Here is a 14,290-nt window from a genome sequence, read left to right as displayed (position 1 = left end):
AGATATCTATTGTTGCGCATGTCAAATGAATTGATATCTTTAAATAGTTAAAAACTTCTTTAATTATATGAGTTTATGTTAATTTGGTGCTCTGTAGATGATGGCGCGGCTATTACCGCTGAACATTCTTGAACTGTTGACATGGAGATGTTGCCATATCACCGGGAGTTATGAAATTCTCACCTAGGGACGAATCAAGGAACTATCAAAGGGGATGTAATGAGTTCTGAAGGCATGCTCCCTGGGAATGTTTTTTTTTTTTTTTAATATGAAGCAGGGTTCTCTATCACAAAGTAATGGGATTGACATTTAACAGTAAGAAAGGAACATAATTCTATTTTTCATTTTATAATAATAAATGCATTCCAAGGACAAAACGTGATATCCGTCTTAAAAGTTAGATCTTAATGTTTGTTATACTGTTTTGAATTTGAACACCAAAAAAGGTTCCCTGAATCCCTCAGGGGCTCTGACGAAAAGGTCGACTTGCGTTCTGACAATGACTGGTTGCTGAGCATCTCATATTCATTAATTGAAATTTAGTGCATCTCCTTTCGTAAATACAATATCAATATTATGCTTTACTTACTGATAAGCAGAATGATTATGTCAGGGTTGGTACCGTATTATTGCATCTCGTCTGATAAATCAGCGAAGAAAGAAGTCCGCATGGAATAATTTGTCAAACTGTATAATCACAAACAGAAATAAACTGTTTTATTCGTGGTCCAGTTAAAGAAAACTCAACGCTACTGGGTCAGAAATGACAAAACTCACGCGATAGCATCTTTATGGACTAATACAGTGTATACTATTCCCTTTAGAACAATGGCACGGCTTGTTAATATGCACGAAACCGGATTTTAGAAATTTGTCTTCCTCTGGAGATGATAGAACGGAGGGTTTGTAAAGGAGTATTTAAGAAGAACATGGAACGTTTTCAAGATTGGATTGATTGTATATTGTTTAACGTCCCTCTCGAAAAAATTTCACTCATATTTAAAGACGTAACCATTGTCGGTGAAGGGGCTGCAAAATTTAGGCCTATGCTCGGCTCTTACGGCCTTTGAGCTGGAAGGGATCTTTATCATGCCACAACTGCTGTGACACGAGGCCTCGCTTTATGCGTGATGTCATCCGAAAGACCGCCCCATTTAGTCGCCTCTTAGGACACGCAAGGAGTACCTCTTTTAATCCGGATCCCCGCGGGGCACCTTTCCAAGGACAAATAGGATACAGTTTATTAAAATGATATTGATTATATTCTTTTAACGTGAAGCGTTGCTGTTTATATATATTCTCATGTATTTTTAAAACGCACATTGATCAATTTTCCGTCCTATTTTCCTTATGATACCTGCATCAAGAAAAGAATTAAAAGATTCATTTATTATCATTTAAATATCTAAAAACATTAGCTTTAAATATTAAAACATGATTTTGTTTTCAAATTCATACGACGTATTACATGTAATACACATCATGAAGTAAAAGTAAGGTTTTCTTTGATGCAGAAATGAAATGAACTTTTCAGCCAATCAAAATCGCCGTAATTTCATACAACTGTATGGAGCGCCAAATTAACATAAACTCAAATAATTGAAGACATCTTGAATTATTTGAAGATATTATTAATTCAATTGCTCTCTTTAATTAAATTGATGAGAGCAATAATTGATTTAATGCGCGCACTAAATCAATTATTGCTCTCATCAAATGAATTAATGCGCGCTTCAATTCAATTATTGCTCTCATTAATTGAATTAATGCGCGCATCAATTGAATGAATGAGAGCAATAATTGATTTAATGCGCACATTAATTCAATTATTGCTCTCTTCAATTCAATTGATGCGCGCATCAATGGAATTAATGGGAGCAATAATAGATTTGCTGCGTGCATTAATTCAATTATTGCTCTCTTCCATTCAATTCTTTTACAAAGAGCAACAATTCAATTAAAGAGATCATTAATTCAATTGTGGTTATGTTGAATTAAAGATATCATTAATTCAATTGAAGAGAGCAATAATTGAATTAAAAGCGCGCATTAAATCAATTATTGCTCTCATCAATTTATTTTATGTGCGCATTGTATCAATTATTGCTCTCTTCAATTGAATTGTATCACACATCAATTCAATTGTTGATATCATTAATCCATTTGAAGAGATCATTAATTCAATTAAAGCGCGCATCAATTAAGCTGAAGAATTAATGCTATCATCAATTCAGTTAATGCGCGCAATAATTCAGAATTGACGATATCATTAATCATTTGAAGAGATTTTTAATTAAATCATTGCGCGTATCAAATGAATTGATGGTATCTTCAAATGATTTAAGATATCTTCAATTATTTGAGTTTATGTTAATTTGGCGCTCCATACAACTGAGCATGGTTTGATAAACTTTACTGTAGATAAGTATTATTTTATCGCGAAATTAAAACGACAGTAAATTACTACACGCAGTAATTTAACTTTAGCCTTTACTGAGAATGATCATAAAAAGTTATTATGTAAATGTTGTCATAGTTTTTTTAATGCTTCATTCTGAAAATATACTAGTATGTTAAAAAAAATATCACAGTCTGTACATAATTAATTATACAGTGGTTTCATTCTATCACTTCCTCTTTCGTTTCGTTTCCTACAGACGATAACCAGTTTTATTATTTGGTGAAGGGGTACGGTCGGTCCAAAATGATTAAAGCTGTGTGACATTATTAATGCAAGTTGTTCATAGGATCTTTTTGAAAGAATTCGATACCAATATATCGGTCCTAATGCAAGCCACGATGACGTCTTTGTATTGATATGACTTAGGAATTTGGGGAGGATTTAAGGTGAATACGGGGCTCAGTATCTATACTTCGTCGCTCATTTTACTAACATGTCACAAAATGCAGTCTGTATCTTGGGTCATCGCTCAATATTCCTTCGTAATTTGTTTGCAGCCTGTCGTGATCTGACCTTATTAAAAGTTTGCGTAAATTTGTTCTCATTATACATGCAATTAATGTTGGAATCTGTTTAAGATTGATGTGTTCTGCGACTGGCTCGGGGATAGACAGGAAATTAGGTTATCATGCAAAAGTCATGCAATATGTAATACAGGTATGAAAATACCTTGATGTGGATTTATTCATAGCTTCTTATTGTTTATCAGAGAGGAAAATTAAAAAAATAAGTCTGATAGGAGTTACTATTGGCTCGAGCTCAAAAGCCTATATTCTTATCACAACATTCATACCCATTGTCATTCAGCAAATGCACGGCACAGACAGACAACTATGTTATAGGCACGGCACAGACAGACAACTATGTTATAGGCACGGCACAGACAGACAACTATGTTATAGGCACGGCACAGACAGACAGCTATGTTATAGGCACGGCACAGACAGACAACTATGTTATAGGCACGGCACAGACAGACAACTATGCTATAGGCACGGCACAGACAGACAACTATGTTATAGGCACAGCACAGACAGACAACTATGTTATAGGCACGGCACAGACAGACTACTATGTTATAGGCACGGCACAGACAGACAACTATGTTATAGGCATGGCACAGACAGACAACTGTGTTATAGGCACGGCACAAAGACAGACATCAAACTTATTATACTGGTTTCCATAAAGGTCAGCAAAAATTTGAATCTCAGTTGTTGAGGTATATGGAAGATACAGAGTTCACAATTCTTTGTTATGTAAACAAGGCTCGTGCCATGTTTTCACTTACATGTTAAATATACTAGTAAAAATTCGTTTATAAAGCAGATTTTTGAATTTACAAGTTAATTCTGAACACAATTACATAGTTTCTAGCGTTTAGCACATCTTATTTTGTTTTAAACATGCTATTTTCTATCAAGCAATCTGTATGTAAACAAAAACAAGGCACGAACCTTGAATACATATAACAAAGAATGGCGAGTGCTGTATCTCACTTGTAACTTAAAAACTGATATTCAAATTTTGGTTGACAATTAGATATACATGTACTTTAATTAAGCATTGTAAACAATGAAAATGGAAAAATTATCAGCTCAACCATGTCTCTGCCCCTTTAAGAGTAGATGTCCTCTATTGATATTGAGGTCACAAGGTCAAGGATCAAACTGGACATAGTAAGACAGCCTGCTCAATATATTGAGAGCCCTTTGCTTGACAGACATATACTGATTCCCCTTTTAGAAGTAGGTGACCCCATTTGATTTTAAAGGGACTGGTTCACGATTTTTTTTAAAAAAAAAATGTTTTTCATTTTTGATGTTAAACATAAAAAATATAACTCATTTAATGTTGACAGCCAAAATTTTGACTTTCTGAATGCAAGAATAAAAGCAATATTTTAGCCTTAAATCTGTGTTATGTAAACAAAGACTCGTGTCTTTTAATGTATACAAACAAACCAGTGAAACAATAATTTTGTAATATAAGGCATCTTAATTCTGCAGAGTCACAAATTTTAACTTTTAGATGACACATTTTACCCAAAGAATGGTTGAAATGTGAAAGATATGATAAACTTTGATCAATATCCATTTCTTTTGAAAATTTCGTAAACAATAACATACCACAATCTTTGTTTACAAAACAAATAATAAACTCCATAAAATGAGCTTCTGTGATAATGTATAACATTAATTTTTATGTGAAATCTTTTAAACATATTAGACAGTAGCTTTTGATCATTAAAAGTGAAAAAAAAACAATTTTGGGGAAAATTGTGAATCAGTCCCTTTAAGGTCAAGGGTCAAATTGAACATAGTAAAATATTTTCTGCTCAATATCTTGAGAACCCGGCCTTCGCTTGACAGACATAAAACTGGGTACAAGGAGTAGATGACTATTATTGATTTTGAGGTCAAAGGTCAAGGATCAGATTGGACATATTGAGACAATGAGAATCCTTTGTTTGACGGACATCAGACATGGTGCAATGTTTCTTCCTAAGGAGTAGACGGCCCCTATTGATTTTTAGGTCAAGGGTCAAACTACTCTGGACATAGGAAGATATTGTCTGCCTAATATCGTGAGAGCCATTTGCTTGACAGATATCAAACTTAAAACACTGGTACCACTTAGGAGGTAGGTTTCCGCTTTTGGTTCGGAGATCAGAAGGTCAAGGGTAAATCTAGACATAGTAAGATAGTCTGCTCAATACTAAAGTATCTTGTGAACTATTTGCATGGCAAACATGAAACTTGGTACACTGGTATCCCTTAAAGAGTAGATGACCCCCATTGGTTTTCAAGTCAGGTCAAAGTTTATGGCCCAAATGGCTGGTTATTGGAAATGTCTGCTCGTTGTCCTGAGAACTCTTATCATATTGTTTTGTGATTTTTTTTCAGGTTGCTATTGTATTTGCCATGACTAGTATATACCGGTAACACACTTTTCAGTCAGTCTAAACCTTTACAATATTGCTACACCGGGGGAGGGGGCATACATGTTTCTAAAACATATCTTGTTTTCAAGACAAAACAGAATTATAACGATATACATGTAAGACCAATATATAGAAATCGCTGTTTCGCGACACATTTGTTCTTCAATGAACATTTTTACAATGAAAATGGACCTCCTATTACTGCTATTTATATATACATGTATATTTTTAACATGCACTGATGGATCATCAACGTACGTAGCTCTTCGGACAAGAAAACTCTACGTTATACATGTATAAGAATTCACTAACAAGCGGGGATCGGCGATATCCTATCAAATAGGTGTATATAGGCCATATCCCAGCGTTAGGCCTTTCGGATTGGGCTCCTATCTCTAACATTAGTCTGTCATGCACAAGGAGGGATGGCGTGTTTCCCCAGGCCTCCGCTTTATGGAAAGACCAGGAAAGCAGACCAAAGAAGGGTACTTATCATTTGCACCATCTTCCCAAACCGCGTGTTTGTGATCCATCACATTTCTCACAAATGACATTTGATTTGGCAAGATAAACTTGTACGTGTAAGTAAGTAGTTTTGTATCGAGACTTCCTATATGCATGCACTGTTACGAAAATTAATTCACATTCATGCATAACCTGTAATGACGTTTTTGTGTTCCAGATAACATCACACATACGTGACCGGGGATCTAATTGGAAAAAAATTCTTCTGTCACGAAGAGTCTAATTCTCAAACGATTTTTTTTCTGTTGTAAAGTTTACATTTTTCGATTTACATGTGAAAAATATTTGACAAAAAGTGGAGGGGGACACAAACATACTATACTTGTACACACACACTACATGAATGTGGGGCATGTGACCCCCTGCAGTTCGACAATCACACCCCTGGGGCTAACCGAGTTTATCGTCTTTCGTTTTCAATTTGCATGAGATAATAGTGAAAATAACCAGTCTTTGAAATTACCGTCGACTCGTCGCAGACGGATGTGTCAAGGGATCAACCCTAAATTAGCCTTGTTAAGCCATTTTGGTCTATTCGGAGCCAATGGTTAAAAACTTGAATTACGGAAAAAGTAATAGTGTATATCGTTTTTCACTTTATTGTACCTGGTATATTTACAAAATACTTATCTTTAGTTTGAAAAGTGATTAAAAAATTCTTATGACTTCGTTTTTAATTAGAGTTTTACTGATAGAACTCGTGCAGACCTTGGGCCGACAGTTACACTGGGGAAAAACACCGACGAAAACGACATGTAGTTTTACAAACAAAAAAAAGCTTTTAAAGGAAATTGTTGGTTTTTTTTTTCTTCTTAAGGAAATAGCGGATTTTCTTCTCTCCGGTACAAATCGATTTATTCTACGAATCATATCCTTCAATCCATAAATCACACTATTACACGCAAAGCAATATGATGGGAACCTTCTTGATTTCAGAGCACGGGACTTTACGACGTATGCTCCAGTAATGAACAAACCTAATAGTCTGTTTGTTTATTGATCAAAGAAATACACAAACTCGTCTCTGAACATTCTCTCTCTCTTTCTCTCTCTCTCTCTCTCCCCTCTCTCTCTGCAATTTGATTTTGTTTACAAAGCTATTGCCTCCATCAGACACGATTACGTATTATATTTCGTAACTCACACAGTATCACTCAGTTGCACATTGCCTCGCTCTGGTCAGGATATTTGCCAGCAAGTCAGGTGGACGGGATGGTACTAACGGGGTTAATTTTTTTGTATCTAATTATCAATGATTGAAGTCTGACTGTAGAAATTAATTCAAATTGCAAGTAGTTTGATTTCATTAGTGCTGGAGTTCATATGTGTACAAAACACTGCGCCGGAAGTTTGTACAAAATCAAGCTCAGTCAGGACACCAGAAGTGTGTATAGTACCGAGCTCAGTCAGGACACCGGAAGTGTGTACAGTACCGAGCTCAGTCAGGACGCCAGAAGTGTGTATAGTACCGAGCTCAGTCAGGACGCCGGAAGTGTGTATAGTACCGAGCTCAGTCAGGACACCAGAAGTGTGTATAGTACCGAGCTCAGTCAGGACGCCAGAAGTGTGTATAGTACCGAGCTCAGTCAGGACACCAGAAGTGTGTATAGTACCGAGCTCAGTCAGGACACCAGAAGTGTGTACAGATTCCGGCCATTAATGATTATCTGTCTCGTGGTTGAGTATGTTGAATGAGTAATGATCATGGTTCTGTACACACTTATGGCGTCCTGACTGAGCTTGGTTCTGTACATACTTCCGGCGTGAGCTTGGTTCTGTACATACTTCCGGCGTGAGCTTGGTTCTGTACATACTTCCGGCGTGAGCTTGGTTCTGTACATACTTCCGGCGATCCCGTGGGGATCCGGGTTAGAATAGGTCATCAGTACCCCCTTGCTTGTCGTAAGAAGCAACTAAATGGGGCGGTCCTTTGGATGAGACTGCAAAAACTGAGGTCCCGTGTCACAGCAGGTGTGGCACGATAAAGATCCCTCACTGCTCAATAGCCATAAGCGCCGAGCGTAGGCCTAAATTTTCCAGCCCTTCACCAACTGGTGACTTCTCCATATGAGTGAAATATTCTCGAGAGGGACGTTAAATAATATTCAATCAATCACTTCCGGCGTCCTGACTGAGTTCGGTGCCATACACACTTCCGGTGTCCTGACTGAGCTCGGTACTATACACACTTCCGGCGTCCTGACTGAGCTCGGTACTATACACACTTCCGGCGTCCTGACTGAGCTTGATTCTGTACACACTTCCGGCGTCCTGACTGAGCTCGGTGCCATACACACTTCCGGCGTCCTGACTGAGCTCGGTACTATACACACTTCCGGCGTCCTGACTGAGCTCGGTACTATACACACTTCCGGCGTCCTGACTGAGCTCGGTACTATACACACTTCTGGCGTCCTGATTGAGCTCGGTACTATACACACTTCCGGCGTCCTGACTGAGCTCGGTACCGTACACACTTCCAGCGTCCTGACTGAGCTCGGTACTATACACACTTCTGGCGTCTTGACTGAGTTCGGTACTATACACACTTCCGGCGTCCTAACTGAGTTCGGTACTATACACACTTCAGGCGTCCTGACTGAATTCGGTACTATACACACTTCCGGCGTCCTGACTGAGTTCGGTACTATACACACTTCTGGCGTCCTGATTGAGCTCAGTACTATACATGAACACTTCCGGCGTCCTGACTGAGCTCGGTACTATACACACTTCCGGCGTCCTGACTGAGCTCGGTACTATACATACTTCCGGAGTCCTGACTGAGCTTTATGGCGTCCTGACTGAGCTTGATTTTTCACCTTTGTACGAGTCATCAAAGTTTTAAATGACCCCGATCCCCGCCATCAACCGTATGACTTTTGGATATTGCAGTTATGAATACTATTTAAATGATTTTCCAAATTGATAAAAAACAAGTTAAACTGAATTGTATGAGCTATTTTGGTAGGTCATGGTATGTTAATCCTACACACATTCAAAGTAGTAGAACAGAATACGAATAATAACATGGAATACAAGTATTCCACACATTTTAAAGGTGAATTATACCAAATAACAACAAAACCGACTCGCCCATTGCAGGTGACGGATTATTAGATGTCGTTGGTACGTTCTCTGGTTTACATTGTGACGTGATTTAAACTCTGTGACGTGATTTAAACTCTGTGATGTTATTTAAACTCTGTGACGTGATTTAAACTCTGTGACGTGATTTAAACTCTGTGATGTTATTTAAACTCTGTGACGTGATTTAAACTCTGTGACGTGATTTAAACTCTGTGATGTTATTTAAACTCTGTGACGTGATTTAAACTCTGTGATGTTATTTAAACTCTGTGACTGCTTTAAACTCTGTGACGTGATTTAAACTCTGTGATGTTATTTAAACTCTGTGACGTGATTTAAACTCTGTGACGTGATTTAAACTCTGTGACGTGATTTAAACTCTGTGATGTTATTTAAACTCTGTGAAGTGATTTAAACTCCGCGGAAACAAGTCTACACCAATGGTCTTTTGAAATAAGCTCTAGATAATGTTACAAGAACTAGCGTTGACTTTCTGGGGTTCTTGATAACTAACACAAGAAAGACGCGTTAAAATTATTAGTAACACTGTAGCAACAAATTCGAATAAAGTCCATGAAATTCGGTGAAAGGTAAAAATGGCGAAGCCCGATTTGTAACCGGGTGTTCAATGTAACGATTGCTTACATTGACTCTGATCCCTAGTCTGTGGATGTAAAAATCCAGAAATACTAACAAAATTTATACTGACAAAACCATTAAAAATATTTGTACTGAAGACTTAGAGTCACTCTTCTTGTGCATTATAGCCACGCACTCCACAACAATCCATTTGAATAAATGTTTTCCGCAACGAGTATTGTTCTCTAATCTTAAGACTTTCATCTACACTGTCAAAAAAAAAAGAAGTTCAAATACCATCGATATTACAGGACATAGGAAGTAGACTGTTATTTGAAAACATCCTAGACAGTCAGGGTCTGTATTTTCACATTTTTCTCCATATTCATTTACATTCTTACATGACAAGATATACCCTTCCTGCTGCTTTATCGAAAGAGTACACGTATATATGTCACGTGATCCAACCCTTCAGCACATTTGGTATCCCTCCGATAACAAAAAACAAAAAAACAAAAAACCCAAAAAACTTGCTCTAGACGCTTGTTTCTGAAAATGCCAATCTAGTGTATGCTATATCCTCTCTAGGAACAACTTTACTTTTTCTGCCATTCACCGCCCTCATTGTTCGCTGTACACTGAGCGAGTTTTGATATAGCGGGTCCTGAAATTTGTCACGTGACACGTACTCATAATAGTAGTTAGTGTACTCCGCTTCCTGTTTCTCCTGACGCAGGTACTTCACCATCAGAATGACAATACTCACAGCGTAAAACATAAGCACTGTGATAATGTAAAATAAAGCCTCCTTATCGTTTTTCCGCGACTCGACATCTACTGAAGTGCTGGATTCTGGTGACGTCACAAAAATGGCATCAGACTGGACGAAATTAGCGTCGCTGGTATTGAGCGGCAACATGCTCTCACTTGATTCTTTCACGACCGTTGGAATAAATTAGATTTCCGCATCTTAAAGGACTTCGTTGAAGATGGAATCCTGTAAAAGAATATTGTTTGTCAATATTGATCAACTGAATAGCCAATTCATTCCAGAACTACCAAATGGGAAAGCATTTAGTAGTACTGAGTAGTTTCAATCAGATATGGAAAACTGCGCAACCTAAGAAACTTTTCTACGAATCAATAAAAATAATTTCAACAGATCGAATCTTTTAATTTCGAACTCTTTGATATGCTCCTGCTGCCAACCTCTAGTAATTAATCATAGGTAAAACATGGTTGTTTTTGATTTATGCAATCAGAACCAAGTATTGAACCTTTTAAAGTTTTGACTGTGCATGTAGTATTAATTGATTTATACGGTACAGGAATCCTTACAAGCATTTTCAATCCTTTTAACAACTACCAAAAACAAAACCCAGCAATTATGAAAATGTATGAGAAAAACTGCAAAATATAGTAAATACTCAAATACAAAAGTTATAGAATGCTACAGACTTATCTTTAAAAGTTTTCCATCACAAAAACCAGCACAAACAAAATATGAAATACAGAAAAATGAAAACGTGTAAAATACAAAATAACTTACTAAAGTGAACAGCGGTCCGTTTTCTAACTGCATGGCGTGAAATCTGCGGCATCTACCGATTATCTCTGTAATCGATTCGGCGCATTTCTTTCTAATTAATTGCGATATCAATTCATCATCCATTCGCGTCAAACACCACCTCTGGTTCTCACATTATCCTGTTATACAACAGAGAACAAAACATTTTACCGCCGTTTGGAAATTGGAAAATCACCAAGAAATATATATCGAACTTGATTTTGAAGTACGGTGACTAGATAGTCCATTAACGACTCTCGTCTTCTGTTTTGCGCTAGGCGCTCTTTTCGCGACCTCATATTCATAAACAGTAGTTAAGCATCATAAATGATAAAAGCGAGTAATGGAAAGCGGCCAACACAAACACACACAATAAACTTTGTAAATCTGTTGAATCTAATGAAGCTATGTGAATGTCTGTAAAACGGAATATGAGCCGCTACGTTACGGTAAGGTCAGATTACTTTGGGCTGACTCAGAGAGGTTCATGGGCCACATAGTTCACATGTGCAATTATAATTTCTTTTGCAAACGTTTTTTCAAACCCAATTTTGGTCCTGTCTACAGGCCTTCCAAACGTCTGGGTAACCTTGATATTTATGATCGAGAAACTATTGCTGCTCATTTTACAATTACAGGTTACCAAATTCTGGTGATTAAAGAAAGACATTTTACATCGCATTCGTCAGCTTTCGACTTGCGTATGACTCATCTAAATTGTCACTAAATTTCGGAATTGATCTGTTTTTTGTTCTTAAAAAGAATATAAATATGTATATATATATAGAAAAGAATATATATATATATATGTTCACGTATTTACATGTACATATATCATGTAAATCTAGCTTTAAACCCCAAGATTTGAAGTAATGTCAATTTTTTGGGAAGTGTATATTTCATTTCTACATTGATTGATTGTTTTGCTGTTTTCCTTGTTTCCGCCACACTCAACAATTTCTCATTTGCCGGCGCGAGCGGGATTCGAACCCGCGCCGACCAGAGGTGAGAGGCCGTGTGATTTTGAGCGCGATGCTCTTATCACTCCGCCACGGAGGTCCCTATTTCTACATTGAAGGACAATTAGGAAATTAACTAGAAAAACTGGGGTCGCAACGCTTGTTATTGGGCTGCAGTGTTCTAAACATGATCTTCTTGCACTTCATTACATAAAATAGATACATAATCATGTCTTCTAACACTACCGATAAAAAAGTTTGATACTAGTAATGGAAATCATTACCTTTTTGCACTTGATATACGAAAAAATTCCTCTTATCAAATTAGAGAGTTTAAAAGGACATATTAGGAGTAATGTCAATTTCGAAAATTTCACATGATTTTCAAGGTATTGTCTTTGAATTCAAAATGGAACCTTAAAAAGTGGGGTTTAGAGACCAAATTTTTAAATTAGGTAAATACTATTAGAAATTTCAGTCAATCAAACTTTTTTTCATCTAAATAACTTTAACAACTCATAAACTAACAACAACCAAAAAAAACCATATTAGACATACCTTTGCAGGTTTATTTTCATACTATGTGCTACAGAGCACATATACCCGCAAATGCAAAAGCCAAATTTTAACACAAGGATGCATGATCTCATATTTTATTAATTTATGCACCAAAGCACATCATATTAAGCTATAATTTATAAAAACCAATAGATATTCATTTACTGAGAGAATTTTCAAAGATATTCAATTGAAAACATACACAATTGCTGTTTAATCTGCTCACATCCTTCAGAAAAATATCACAGAATATCGCAATTTTGAAACATTCTTAAAATCTAAATTGTTTACAAACCAGTTTTTCTTTAAAAATATTTAGAATTATATCTAAGGTTAACAAAAATACATATTTTACCATAGTTGACCAGATATTTTGCAAAATGGTGAAAACGTAAATCCCCATTTTTTAATTTAAGTTTTACAATTATTCTTTGCACACTTTGAAAATAGTAAAATATAACAGCAAATACAGTCTTAAAATCAAGATTAACAGAATAAAACAATATATATATATATATATATAACATCCTGAAAATTTTGTCCTACCATGCAATAAGAACACAAGGGGGGGGGGGGGGGGCACCCCACCCCTTCCTTTTTCTCACAATTTTTGTTGGGTTTTTTTTTTGCTATCAATCATATCATACATAAAAATACATACTACTATCTCATACTTATAGAAAAAATAAATGTAGTGTAACATACATGTAGACTCTAGCAACTACAGCTCATGTACTGGCAAAGAATTTTGTTTCTTGAAAGGACTTATGAAGAAGAGTTCAAATATTCAACAACTTTGCTGATGATTTTCTGAGACTTTGTAATTCTGGGTTTTGAACCAAACACAAACTCACTAAAAACAGTTTGAATTCCACTGCGAGGGGTCACGTCTATGTGTGATTTTTAACTTGTTCAGGCCACAGGTGCTTGTGGACAGGACTTCCGGTACCCCTCTTCTAGTATTTTTAAATGTTCAATTCCTTGGGTATTTCGGACGTATTTTTGATAAAATATGTAACTTCAGAGTTTATATATTTCAATGGAATACACAAATCTCGCATAGAAACCGTTTTTAAAAATGCCATATCACCGATCATAATTTATTATTAATTGTAACGCACATCAATTCAATTGTTGATATCATCAATTCATTTGATGAGATCAACAATTCAATTATAGTATGCGTCAATTCAGCAGAAAAATATGATGTTATCTGTAATTCAATTAATGCGCACAATAATTCAGAAATGAAGATATCATTAATTATTTAAAGATGTCTTGTTGCGTGCATAAAATGAATTGATGACATCTTTAAACAAGAGGCCCATGGGCCACATCGCTCACCTGAGTCACCTTGGCCCATATCTGAAGACTTTCCATATATATTTGCATGTAAAACCTTGGTCCCTATTATGGCCCAAACTACCCTTTGCAAACTTGAATCTACACTATGTCAGAAAGCTTTCATGTAAATGTCAACTTCTTTGGCCCAATGGTTCTTTTAAAGCTTTTTTCTATATTTGTATGTAAAACTCTGACCCCCCCCCCCCCACCCACTTGTGGCCCCATCCTACCCCCCGGGAACCATGATTTGAACAAACTTGAAT

At 36.5% G+C, this 14,290-nt stretch overlaps 1 protein-coding gene and 1 long non-coding RNA gene across 2 annotated transcripts; both read right to left on the bottom strand.

Annotated features, from left to right (window-relative positions):
- Positions 1-8,039: 8,039 nt before the first annotated feature.
- LOC130053881 (variant surface antigen B-like) lies at positions 8,040-8,697 on the bottom strand. Its single transcript, XM_056161528.1, has 2 exons — positions 8,620-8,697; positions 8,040-8,489 (listed from the first exon to the last, which is right to left on the bottom strand). The coding sequence occupies exons 1-2, from the start codon at positions 8,695-8,697 to the stop codon at positions 8,040-8,042; spliced, it is 528 nt and encodes a 175-aa protein (XP_056017503.1).
- A 1,010-nt stretch (positions 8,698-9,707) lies between these two features.
- LOC125668596 (uncharacterized) lies at positions 9,708-11,608 on the bottom strand. Its single transcript, XR_007367693.2, has 2 exons — positions 11,149-11,608; positions 9,708-10,596 (listed from the first exon to the last, which is right to left on the bottom strand). It is a non-coding gene; the product is annotated as an uncharacterized LOC125668596 (long non-coding RNA).
- Between the last annotated feature and the right edge of the window lie 2,682 nt (positions 11,609-14,290).

Source organism: Ostrea edulis, chromosome 4 (assembly GCF_947568905.1).
Source record: "Ostrea edulis chromosome 4, xbOstEdul1.1, whole genome shotgun sequence".
NCBI classification, from domain to species: domain Eukaryota; kingdom Metazoa; phylum Mollusca; class Bivalvia; order Ostreida; family Ostreidae; genus Ostrea; species Ostrea edulis.
The sequence above is the reverse complement of the archived record's forward strand: the minus strand, read 5'-3'. Positions and strand labels throughout refer to the sequence as shown.